The following is a 13,547-nucleotide window of genomic DNA, read 5'->3' on the forward strand; positions in this document are numbered from 1 at the left end:
CACACACACACACACACACACAGATAGTTATTCCCCTGAAGCTGTTTTGCTGAGTTCCCACTACCACATGTTCTTTGCTGCTGGGCTCTCCCACGTGGGCGAAGTTGTGTGTGTGTGTGTGTGTGTGTGTGTGTGTGTGTGTGTGTGTGTGTGTAGTGTGTGTGTAGGTGTGTGTGTGTGTGTGTGTGTCTGTGTGAATGGGAGACAGAAAGAGTGAGCAGATTGTTCCAGCATTGTTAGTGTACAGTGTGTATGGGAAACACCCCACTTTGGAGAATGAGCGAGTGAGTAGGTGGTGGGCTGATCGATGAGTGTGTTCACTTTGTAGCTTGCTGAGCTAACGTGTGTGTGTGTGTGTGAGAGAGAGAGAGAGAGAGAGAGAGAGAGAAAGAGAGAGAGAGAGAAAGTAATTGGGGTGTGTGTGTGGGGGGGGGGGGGGGTTCAGCTGTACTGTAACTGTAGATTATGTGTACACACATAACACAGCTATGTGTGTGTGTAGGTGTGTGTGTGTGAACCCAAGGAGCTCCCATGGTGGTGTCCACCCCCATCTCTATAATTCAGCCACAATTACAAGGCTCTCCTCTGCTGCAGCTAATGAAACCATAAGTCAGCCAGACACACACACACACACACACACACACACACACACACACACACACACACACACACACACACACACACACACACACACACACAAACACACACACACCACTGCAGCAGAACCAGCCAAGCAATTGGGGAAATGAATGGAAGATGAAAGTGTAATACATAGAAAGAAAAAGAAAAGCTGTTTGAAAGCAGCGAGGCGAATGTGTTGGTTTGTGTGTATGTCTGTGTGAGTGCTCTGCCATCTGATTGTATATTCCATCTGAATTATAGTCCTCAGTGCATATTGTGCTGGTGTGGATGTAGGAATGACCTAATGTCTCAAAAAGTGTTGCTTAACTTTGCTCATATGCACAGATTCTGGAAATGAGAAATCCAAACTGGAGAAAAAGTCTTATATTATGCAGCTTTTGGCACGTTTAGTGAGATGAAATGTCACACAGCTGACAACTGCTGGACTGATGTGTAGTATAGGAGCATCAACAGCAATAGTATGATCATCACCATTCTCTGCTTCCTCCTCTGAATGATTGTTTCTCCATGTGCAGCAATAATGCAAAGCCTTACTCTCTCCTAATTTCGAACCACTAAACCAATAGTGTTGCACGGTCCAACGGGGGAATGTAGAAACAATATTACGAACCAATTTCATGCTGATAATTAGCACACAGGTGCTCTGTTCAGGGTGTACACTGCCTCTCGTCCAATTATGAGCTAAGACAGCCACGAACTCCTTCGGCATGTATAAGGGGGTATAGATAAATAGGCTGAGATGTGCAGATAATAAGGTGTTGATCCCCTCACCAGTGGCACGCACAAACTGTAATGTCAGCTGCAATTGTTCTCACATGGAAGCCAGTGAAAACAAATTGCTCATTGGTATTTTTAATTTGCTTTCTGATTGTCTTCAGTAAATATCTGTTGTATTCCTCAGCCATAACATGTCCATATGATGAGACTTCTGGAGGTGCTCTCTAGTGTTCAAATCCTTTGTTCTTGTTGGTTGCAGTGTGCTGCCTCTATGGATAGGGTTTTGAGACGTTTGGAAGCAGGTTCATGACCACTGGCACCCTGTGCATTTCACAGATGAGAGCAGGTACACCGTGAGCACATGTGCCAGACGTAAAAGGGTCTAAAGAAATCACGAAGAACGTTGCGCTGTCTGTAACATTGCCTGTAACGTTGGTCAAAGGACTTGACTGGGCTCCACGCTTGCATTACCTAAATCCAATAGAAGACCTCTGGGAAATTTCCTTTAATTTTTGGAACACTGTATAATAAAATTGAAGAATTCATTTTGGTACAACAATACTGAAGATATTTCTGGAAAGTTGGACTTTGTAATGCTCTGTTTGACTTTTAGTGTTTGGCGTACTTTGATAAGAAACGGTGGCCTCGAGATAGATCAAATCACAACAGGTGGGAAAAAGTTTGCTTGTTTAACAAAGAAACTAAACCATACTGAATATGTCTCCTCACACTGCTGACACTAACACTCATTCACTCTCAATTCAGCTCTCTCTGTCTGTCTCTGTGCCATGATGTGCTTGGTGGCAGGGTGCGCCTGGAGGCCAGCGCATTTAAAAATTCTCCTTTTTTAACTCCCTGCCTTCTGCTTAAAGTATAGGTGCAGGGAGGGAAACAGAGGGAGAGGGATCGCTGGAGGCAAAGCAGCTTCACAGAGAAGTGAAAGCCTGCAGTCTTTGCACTTCTCCTCTATTTCTTTTTCTTTTCCTTTCCCTATTTAGCCCGTTATTCTCATTGAATCCTATAATTATACATGCAGTGTGTGTTAAAAAAAACCTGCAGTGCCACAGCATGCTTACTGCAACTTTGTTTCTTTTCTTCCTTATCTATGAAACCCACTCCTGCTCTCACTCTCTTTCTCCCTCGATTCTGATTATTCACTTTTTTATGGCACAAATTAACATGAAATCAGCCATAGTGGTAAAATACAAAAAAAAATCTTTTCTACTTTCAATCAAGTCAACTGGAAAATGTAAAAATGTTGTCAGAGTGTTGTCATATTTTGTTCACCGGGTAAAACCAAGAAGTTTATTTAAGCATGTCATACTTCTCTCTGAATCCATTGTGTCAGAATTTACATAACCACTTATGTCGTTGTAAAGTATGTTGTATGCCACAATGCCAAACCTGACAGGTTTGATAGTGCTAGCTAACGTAGCTGTGTAGTAGCTTAGCAAAATGCCAATCTGATAACAAAGTGCAGCCTTTTATTTTAATAATGAGAAATGACAAACAGAAAAAGTATTGAACAAGCAGGCACGGAAAGTCATGACACCACCTGAAATCTCTCAATAATTAGAAATCAATCCTGCCACTTAGTGTCACGGCCTGGAGGTTCAGCTGGTCGCTGATCAGCTGTTTCGCTCTATCTCTCTAGTTCTCTCTCTCTCTCCCTCTCACCAGGGCGGAACTCATTATGGGTTCACGCCCTCAGAGGAGGAAACACCTGTGCCTCATCAGTGTGGATGGCATTTAAGCCAGGAAGCAACGGCTGTTCTTCGCTGGATTGTTGTGAGAATTTCAACCTCTGGACTGTTTTCCCTGGTGTTCCCTGAGTGACGAGTGTTCGAGTGGATTCGTGTTTGGATTGTTTGGAGAGAGACGAGAGTGTTCACCTGGATTTCCCTCGGAGCCCTGCCCCTCTCACCTTTTGTATATAGCACTGCCCCGCACCTTTTGTATATACACTCATTGGACATTGTTCACTAATAAATTCTCTTGTGTGCATCAATCCCCAGAGTCCAGCACGTGAGTCCAACTTGTACACTGTGACACTAAGACCAAATTAATATCAGCTGGTTCAGTCCCATCTGAGGGCCTATAAAAAGGTGTCTCATGTCATGACGGGTAAAACCAGTGAGCTCTCTCAAGACCTTTAAAACCTTATTGTTGTAAAACATACTGATGGCATTGGTTGCAGAAGAATTTCTAAACTACAGAAGTTTCCAGGTGCTCTCTGCAAGATTTCAGACACAGGAGTGAAAAGAATTATCAGAAGACTTTTCCAAAAGCCGAGGACCACTTGTGGAAAGCTACAGAAAGACCTGGAATCAGCATGTACCATTTTTTCAAAGCAAATAAGTAATACACTCGAACCAGATGGCATTTTGGTGCAGGATGCTGTGGTAGCCATGCTGGTACAGTTTTGAATAAATCCCCAACACTGTCACCAGCAAAGCACCCCCACATCATCACACCTCCCCCTCCATGCTTCACAGTGGGAACCATGCATGTAGAGGCCATCCATCACGGCGGGTGGAGCTAAAGATCTCAAATATAGACTCATCAGACCAAAGCACAGATTTCCACTGGTCTAATGTCCATTTCTTGTGATCCTTGGCCCAAACAAATCTCTGCTGCTTGTTGTTTTCTTTAGTAGTGGGTTCTTCTGTCTTTGGACTTCTGCATCTCAGCTTCTTGCAGTAGTCTGTTTTCACACGTGCTCTGAATGATTTGTACATATACTGACTCCTGTAAAGACAAAGAAAAGGCTGAACAGATTAAAATAACTCTACTGTAAAGATGAGAAAATGAGTTGGGCAGAGTAAAATAGAAACAGTCTGTCAAAATTTAGCAATAGGTCTATGTCGGAATCAGGACTGTGGTCTGGTCCCTCTATTGGTGACCGAGGAGCTAAGGGAACGCATTGTGCCAACAAGTGTCCTCACAGCAAAAGCAAAATGGTATGTGTGTGTGGTATAGGTATTACTCATGTTGTCACTGTAAAGATTACTGTGACGCAGCCGTAACCCTTAGTGACTAGTTGGCAACTCCCTAGCAGCATCCATTCACTATGGAAAAATCCATATTGCCAAATCAGTTGGCAAATGTTTGGTGGAGGTTGCTGGTTGCTGCTGAGTGCTGCTAAGAGATTGCTGCAGGTGCCCATAGTTTGCATGGAAGATGCCAACTTGTTTGCAAACACAGCCTAACTCTTTTAGAGGCACAGTTTTTACTTTGAAGGCAAAAATTCTCTGTTTCTTGCGTTTTTAAAGTTGCATTGTCACTTATCGAATAGTTGTTTGTGTCTACAGAAACATAGTTGCAGTTGTGGCAATGTCCTAGTGACCAAAGCTGTTAAAATTATCAGTGCAGAATTGTATACTTCTTTGACAAATTTCTACTAATGACTATCAGCAACCTCCAGCAACCACTTGCCAACTGGTTGGAGAATATATATTTTTCCCTAGTAACCGGTCATTACCAGCAGGTCACCGATCTGTTGACCTGCAAGACTGGAGCCTTAGCAATTGATTTCAGAGTGACACCCAGCAACCACTCACAACTAGTCAGGGAATACTCACCTGTCTCTAGGCCTGTGTGACTGGGGTCTTGGGCAGGCAGTAGTTAGTAGTAGTAGTTAGTAGTAGTTAATGCTGGACTGATTCTCCAGGAGTGCAACTCAGTGTAACGTCCTCTGAAGTCATGTTTACATGACTGTGAGTGAATGTGACAGAAGGCAACTTTGCCTATTCTTTGAATATGTGTGTGTCTTTGTGTACGTACAGTGTGCACCTGTTATGAAGGATTTCCACCTTGAAGACGATTTGCACTGACAGCACATGAAGAAGAGGTGATGGGGTTAAAACAAATAGGAGGGAGAAGAGTAGGAGGAAGAGGAGGAGGGGAATCTTGGTGCAGTTCCAACTCTGAGGTCACCTTAATATTTGATCTGCTTCAGTGGATGAAACGGTCAGAGAGCAGCTGCAATAGAGAGTTGGAGGGAGAGAGAAATGCAGGATTAAAAACAAAATGAGGGAGGGAAAAGAAAACCAATATGGGAGCTACTGACATTAGAAACAATACCAGGGACAAGACCTGCTCTTTGTTCATTTTAAGGACCTTTGAGCAAAGCAATGGAGGCAAACTCTGGTTTATTACAGCCAGCATTGTTTTGCCTTTGCTTTGTGACCATAATTTCGAGAGACATAGGATGTAAAGTCAGGTCAAAGGTCTGCAAAATTGCAGCTGTTTACAATAAACACTTTAGTTAGTAGTTTCACAAGAAGCATAAGAATAGTTTTTGCTTCACAGAGTCTCGCACATCTGGATTTTAATGCTAGATTCATTGAAAATCGTAGCTTAGAATACTGGGACACTTTCTGCAAGGGAAAAGAAAATAACCTGAATGAGCTTGCTGAAATACAATCAAAATTTCAGAATCGTGACACTGGTCTCCTCAGAAACCAGCTCCATGGCCACGGCAATGCCATGACAACCCTGAGGCCGATCAGGAAATCAGCAACGCAGATGGCAAACAGACAGATGATGAGGACAGACACATACAGAGAGATGGGGCGATAAAGGGATGACGAGGGGTTTCATGGAGGGAGACAGACACAATGCCCATTGAAGGATCTGATACAGATAGAAAAGGAGGAAAAGTGGCAATGAAGTTAAACAAAGTAATAACAATAATATTATATACAGGGCAATAAAAGATCCCTCTTTAGGATCATATCAAGGATTAGTTGTACCGAGGCACTCCAAAGTGGTAATTCGGCCTACTGCTGAAATCTGTGCAAGCAAATGTTGTACACCGCTTTAAGCATAATTGTTTTCAAAGTCATCATACCATAACAGGATGATAGCAGATATGGTGCTTAACCCTTTCCACACTGGAAGTCCCTGTCTTGCAACCTGGGTGTAGAAGTGTTTAGAAAAAGTCACTGAAGAACACGAGACCTAGATGAAGTTTTTATTACATAAAAAAACAGGGTTTAAGTTGTTAAAAGTATTTCCTGTTGTGCTGTCAAGTGCAGCATTGCTACTGAAAGAGACTGAAGAAATTCAGATCACCTTTACAAATGGGAAATTTCTGTTACTCATGATCATTGTTTGAGGTTTAATAGTCCAAAAGCAAAGCATGAAAGCAGCTATTTCTCTGAAACCTTTCATACTTTGTTAGCTTCTGGTTAAAAGATTTGTATTTGCTTATAACTTGTGCCATACAAGGAACTAATGTCAGCGTGTCCACCGATGACAATTATGGTAACTATTTTTTGCCTTGATGCATGTGTGCAGGTGCTGTACGAGCCTCCAGTATCTTCCCCATCCTGAGTGTGATCCTGCTCTTCATGGGGGGGCTGTGCATCGCCGCAAGCGAGTTCTACAAGTCACGGCATAACATCATCCTCAGCGCCGGCATCCTCTTCGTCTCTGCAGGTATTAAGGGAAATAGGAAAACAGGCAGACTTACCGGGAGATATAACAGTCAAAGTGGGTGAGTAGATGGAGGTAAACATTAAGAAGAAGCAAGTTAGAGGAGGTAAAATCTTTGTGGATGTATGAAGAGGCAGATGAAAATGAAGCTGACCAAAGAGCCAGCGTAAGTTAAAAACTATACTGATATACTGGGAGAAAAGGGAAGGGGAGCATATTAAGCAAATATTAAGAAAGGTTTCTGTTAGACTTGATGATTTTATGTTACCACTGTGAAAAATAATATATATAGATTATACAGTGGTATGATTTACTTTACTACTAGGAAAGTGATTGAAAGTGAAAACACACTGGCTAGTCCACCTCGCAATGGCTTAAGAAAAACAATAGGAAGACTTAGGAGTGGCCTTGCCCTTACCTGAATCAGATTGAGATGCTGTGGCATGATCTTAAAAAGGTGGTTCATGCTCAAAAACCCTCCAATGTGGCTGAATTACAACAATTCTTCAAAGATGAGTGGGCCGTAATTCCTCCACAGGGCTGTAAAAGAGTCATTGCCAGTGATCACAAATGCTTGATCACAAATGCTTGATTGCAGTTGCTGCTGCTGCTGCTTAGAGTAGACCAACCAGTTATTAGGTTTAGGGGGCAATGACTTTTTCACACAGGACCAAGTAGGTTTGGATTTTTTCCTCTTAATAATAAACACATTCATTTTGAAACTTCTGTTTAAATTTGTTTAATGATCTGAAACACTTAAGTGTGAACTTGACCATGTCCATATTTATATATATGGCCAAAAGTATTTGTTCGCACATCTAAACTTGGGTAACATCACATTCTAAATTCATAGGGTTTAATATGATGTTGACCCTTTGCAGCAATAACAGCTTCAACTCTTCTGGGAAAACTTTCCACAAGGTTTAGGAGTGTTTATGGGAATTTTTGATAATTCTTCCAGAAGCACATTTGTGAGGTGTGGGACATTGGTGTGGGAAAAGAAGCCCTGGCTCACAGTCTAAGCTCTAAATCACCCCAAAGGTGTTCTGTCGGGTTGGGGTCAGGTCATTCAAGTTCTTCCACGCCAAATGTGCTTATTCTTGGACCTTGCTTTGTGCACTGATGTGCAGTCATATTAGAACAGAAAGGAGCCATCCTCAAACTGTTCCCATGAAGTTGGCAGCATGAAATTGTCCAAAATGTCCTGATATGCTGAAGCATTAAGAGTTCCTTTCATTGGAACTAAGGGACAGAGCCCAACTCCCAACACCATAATCCCCCCTCCACCAAACTTTGCAGTTGGCATAATACAGTCAGATAAGCACCGTTCTCCTGACAACCGCCAAACCCATGCTCGTCTATCAGAATGCCAGACGGAGAAGTGTGATTCGTCACTCCAGAGAACATGTCTGCACTGCTCTAGAGTCCAGTTGCATTGTGTTATACAGCACCGCATCCGACACAAGACAAAGATAGTGCAAGTTGCCATTTTGCCACAGAATTTTTCTGATTGTGTATGTGTGTGTGGCTGTGCATGGTTCTAGGCCATGGCCTACTGTGCTGCACTAGATAACTAGTTCCCCTCCAAGTCAGAAGTGAGAGATGCAGTTCTGTCTCTCTCTCTCTTTCTCACTGTCTGCGTCTGACTCTCTCACCCTGTTGCTAGGCTAAGAGGAGGCCACTGGGATTACACTCTAAAAATAAGGTGTCCCTGATACTTTTTCTCTGATCCATCTCAATCAGGCCTACAAAGTCCTCACACCTCGGACTGCTGCTCTATGTCTTTGTGCAGAACTGTTTTCACCGTTTAGCTTTGTATTCGTCTTTTTTGTCTCTCTGGCTGTCTGTCCATGTCTGTGTCTATTTCTGGCTACACACACCCAGATAACAGAGAGCCTGACAAAGGATGTGAGTTGAAGCTCATTGGAGGCTGGGGGGAGATAGAGGAGGGTAAAATACAAAGGCACAGATGAAAACATTCAAATAAGACATAAGAAATAAAAGTGAACCTGCCCCAGTTTGGAAAAAATCCTGCACTTTTGGGAATATGCTTTCTTTCAAGTATCACTGATTCTACTCATATTAATGCTGTTGCGCATAGATGCACATTGCACATTGATAATTTACTAATTTATTTTAGGCATATTTATGGTTCTCTGCCATGCTCACTGATCAGCCACTTCAGCCATCAGATGTGAAGGACAGCTATTTGGCCACTTTCCTGGTGGATAACAATAGCAGTTGAAATGTAAACAAATTCAACATAAAAGCCTCAATTAAATATGAAAAGGTTGCTTTCTTATAATAATCATAAATGTCATTCTAGGCCCTGTGACTGCCTATTGAATCATTATACTTTCAGTGAAACACTACTATGTGTCAAAATAATGACAAATCATAATAAGTCATTTTAAGCTTTCAGAGGTTTGATTTTCCCCTCAGGGAAAATGTTCGGTATTAAAGACCTACACTTGGGTTTGCCAAATTACTTTTGTACGTCTGAAAATGGGGACTATGAATAAAAATGAATGTAGTTCCTAAACAGTTAATGTGATCCTTTTTGTTAAACCGCTAAAATTAAAGCCGCACGTCTGCACTTCAATCACATGTCGACTGTTTGATTTGAAATCCCCAGTGGTGGTGTACAGAGGCAAAACTACAAAAGCTGCGTAGTCCAAAAAACTTGTGGACCCTACTGTACATGCTGAACTCGATTCAGCTGCTGCTGGTACCAGCTGTCCTAAATACAGTACTTGCTGCCCTCCATACAGAGAAAAGTTACAAAAATGTAGTCAGTCTGAGCAGACAGTGAAAAGTGTGGAGGAAGGTAAGATTATTAAGAGGAAAATATAAATATGACATATGATGATCTTAATTTGACCTTATTTTATAACATATATGTTTTTGCATATTTACTTTGCATACACCGACATAACATTATGACCACTGACATGTGAAGTGAATTATGATGCTTATTTCTTCATCATGGCAGCTGTTAGTGGGTAGGATATATTAGGGAGTAAGGGAACATTTTGTCTTTAAAGTGCACTATGAGAAGAAGCCAAGTGGGCGGAGGCAGTGTGATGCTTTGGGCAACATTTTCAGATCATGTACACACTTTCATGGAAACAGTATTCGATGTTGTTTGAGGAGCACAACAGTAAGTTTGAGGTTCTGAATTGAATGGATGTGCTGGACAAACAAGTCCCATCCATGGAGGCTCAACCTTAAAACTTAAAGGATCTGTTGCTAAAACCTTAGTGCCAGACACCACAGCACACCTTCAGGGGTCTAGTGGAGTCCATGCCTCAATGGGTCAGGACTGTTTTGGCAGCAAAAGGGGGATCAACACAATATTAGGGTGGTGGTCATAGTGTGGCTGTGAATATTTCATTATACTGAGGTTCATGTGTGCTTAACGTGTGGCTTTGTCTGCGATTGGCTGCATTTTAGCTCTTGAGCTAATCTCCATCCCTCATTTCTTTACCCAGGCCTGAGCAACATTATAGGAATCATTGTGTACATATCAGCCAATGCTGGGGATCCTTCCAAGAGTGACTCCAAGAAGAACAGCTACTCCTACGGCTGGTCCTTCTACTTTGGCGCCCTCTCCTTCATCATGGCTGAAATGGTGGGTGTGCTGGCTGTGCACATGTTCATCGACCGACATCGGGAGCTGCGTGTGGGGGCACGAGCCGCCGACTACCTCCAAGGGGCAGCCATCACACGCATCCCAAGCTACCGCTACCGTTATCGACGCCGCTCGCGCTCTTCATCCCGTTCTACAGATCCCTCGCACTCTCGCGAGGCATCGCCAGTGGGCCTGAAGGCCTTTGGGACGCTGCCCTCCACTGAGCTGTCCATGTACACGCTCCCCAAAGGCCAAACAGGCACTCCGACAGCCACCTATAACTCCACGGAGAGGGACCACAACTTCCTGCAGGTCCACAACTGCATCCAGAAGGACCTGAAAGACTCAGGTGGCCATAGCAACACCGCCAATCGGCGCACCACACCTGTATGAAAATGACACAGACATTAAGAGAAAACAGAGGAACTCTGGGGGGAAAGATTGTGGCTTAAGGAAACAGAAAGAGAAAGAGGGCTCCAAAAGACTGAGGAGCGAGGGGTAGGCAACAGAGGGGAAGTTCTGAGAGCTCCACAGCGCCTCAGATAATCACAGAGTTTCTGTTTAATAAAAAGGAAATGGAGTAAAATTGCATAAAAAAAAGAAACATGCATGATTTTCCCATGAACCATTGTTTAACAAGTTTTGAACATGTTTGTAAAGAGTTGAGGGGAAGGTCGGGGAAAGATGAGTGGGGATGGGGGGCATTCATGATGCTGGGTTGGGGTGGTTGGTGGTTGTCTCGGGGCTGTGGAACTGTGGAGTGGTGGGCTGGGCCAAACTGCCCATTTATAGGCGAACTTTATATTTTTTACTCTTCCTCAGTCTGATTGAAAGGCCCCACGGCCCTGCCTATGAACCAACCCTGGCACTACCATACCACAAGCCCCTCCCCCCCAACACACGCACCCTAAATTCCCTTATAAACCCTACTCCTTTCTTTAGTTACTGTATCTTCTTGATTTCATTCTTTATTCGCATTAATACTGTGAACCATTGCGGTACGGGATTTTAGCAGGGAGCATTTCAGGCCGCAAAAAAAAGAGAAAAAAACCAAGAAAAAACACATAAGTTAATATATGTATTGATTATATATAAATATATGAACATATATGTTAATAAATCATGACTCGACTTCCCTGAAGCAAAAAATATCAAGAAAAAAGAAAAAAAAGAAAGAAACAACGTAACCTACAATGAAACTAAACCGAGTCGTCATGGAAACTAAACCAAGACGGAGGATTCATTGTGACTGGCTCATTTGACGGGCAAAGGCTTCAGCCTACTTGATAAACTGGTATTGGTTAGCGTTAGACACATTATCACATTCTTTTACAACAACAACAAAATCGTTTGGCCTTCCGCCAAAACCCTGGCAGCCATCTTTGTTCAGGGTCAGCTAGATGTGAGTTGGCCACTCTTGCTTTTGCCCCATACAGGGGTGAAGTGAAGAGAGAACTCTGGGTAATGGATGGTCTCTCTGCAAACTTGCAGATGACTATGGACAATGAATCGTCACTACTGCCAAAGACACAAAGTAGTGCGTGTGAGAACATGGCTACGAGTGAGCTGAAGCTAAGTGACTCCAAAAAAAAATTAAGAATTTACATGCATGCTAATCTAAAATCATCCGATCTGCTTTTAAGGAACCTATGTTTTGAACAACTGAACAATGATACCATGTAAGGGCAGTGGGAGTGAAAAAAGTAGTAATTAATGTTACAGTACTGTGTCAATTTCTACTTTTCTTTATCTTGTTTTCTTTTTGAGTGGGTTATTTGGGGTGGGGTCTCATCATGCTTGAAACAAAAAAAAAACAACCTTTGAAAAGCGTATCAAGGCTTTTTTTTTTAAACAGAAGAGAATCTTATCTTGCCTTTTCATTTAATTTTATTTCCTCCATTACTTTGAACTTTCACACAGCCTTAGTCTCTTTCTTTATCTCATTTTCTTGTTCTTTGGTTTTGCTTTGTGTTGTTGTAAATGACAAATTAAAACAAAAAAACAAAAAAACATAATGTCTTTCAAGGTGCCAAAACTGAATGATTCTGAACTTGGATGCATCAAGTCCTGATGACAAATAAAAATTGAACCCCCCGTAGGGAACTGAATGAGTCTTTGTTGTATTATATCTGATCTAACGTGAACGTGAAACATGAACATGTAGAAACCGAGACTACAGCTGCTGTTGAAGATCTGGCTCTGGCTGCTGGGCTGGGGGTCAGCATGCACTCAGCTTTATCATCACTCTGGGTTTATGGCTAGCTTTGTGTTAGCATGCTGACTAAGCAGATACACCATACTTCAGTTGTTTCTGCATTTTTGTTTGATTTATTTCCCTTGTAGCCATGCTGTGTAAATAACCTTTGTAATGCATAATTGTAACCATAACGTAATTAATAAATATTAATACATTTAGTACAGTAACAGTAATGCACTAACGTTACATTACTGCATTACTGAAAAATATTTTGGGACTACAGTAATGCATTACTTTGGAACACATTATGCCCAGCACTGGTGATCATTCTGTGGAAGTTTGCACGGATGCCTCGCCACTGCATGAGTCTTTCAGCCAGAAGAACTAAAAAGAAAATGAGCCCAGAAGTTTTGTTTTTTCATGATGTGGTATTTAAGTATGTGATAGATGAGAACATTAATGTTCAAGGATGTGTTATTTACTTACTTGACATTATAGATGCATCACTGATGTTAGCTGTACTGCTAATGAAGGACATTGCTAATGTGTCCTTTCCCACAAATGACTTATAAATCTAAGGTGTAACATCTAAAAAACACGTCATAGATTTGATATTCACCACTTGTTTAAGCATTCGATGAAATGTCACGTTCTTTGATAAGGTACAGAGCAATGCAAAAGTGGGCAAATGGCCGCTTCGTGACACTCTGGTGCGTCACGTAACTGTTGGGCCACTAACTCTAATCTAAATAAAATCAGCTAATTAAATCTGACATTTATTGTTCTGAAAACTGTAGGGAGTGCCTCTACATAGCAGTAGATGAGATCCTACTGCCATGAGTGAAACACTTCCAAATGGTTAAAGCTGGTTCAGCTGGAACAGCCAATCCTAGCAGTTTGGCTCACAGAGGCTCAGGTGAT

The 13,547-nt window shown here is 42.2% G+C and overlaps 1 protein-coding gene across 1 annotated transcript in view; it reads left to right on the forward strand.

The window, feature by feature from the left end:
- The window catches only part of LOC120716382 (voltage-dependent calcium channel gamma-2 subunit-like), a 61,865-nt gene extending 49,328 nt beyond the window's left edge, over window positions 1–12,537 (forward strand). The window contains exons 3-4 of the mRNA XM_040003909.1: window positions 6,661–6,801; window positions 10,290–12,537. Of these exons, the coding sequence (XP_039859843.1) occupies window positions 6,661–6,801; window positions 10,290–10,822 (674 nt within the window). The 3' untranslated portion in view covers window positions 10,823–12,537. The remainder of the gene's footprint in view (window positions 1–6,660; window positions 6,802–10,289) is intronic.
- The last annotated feature ends 1,010 nt before the right edge of the window (window positions 12,538–13,547 follow it).

Source organism: Simochromis diagramma, unplaced genomic scaffold, assembly GCF_900408965.1.
Source record: "Simochromis diagramma unplaced genomic scaffold, fSimDia1.1 OVJJ01000325.1, whole genome shotgun sequence".
NCBI classification, from domain to species: Eukaryota; Metazoa; Chordata; class Actinopteri; order Cichliformes; family Cichlidae; genus Simochromis; species Simochromis diagramma.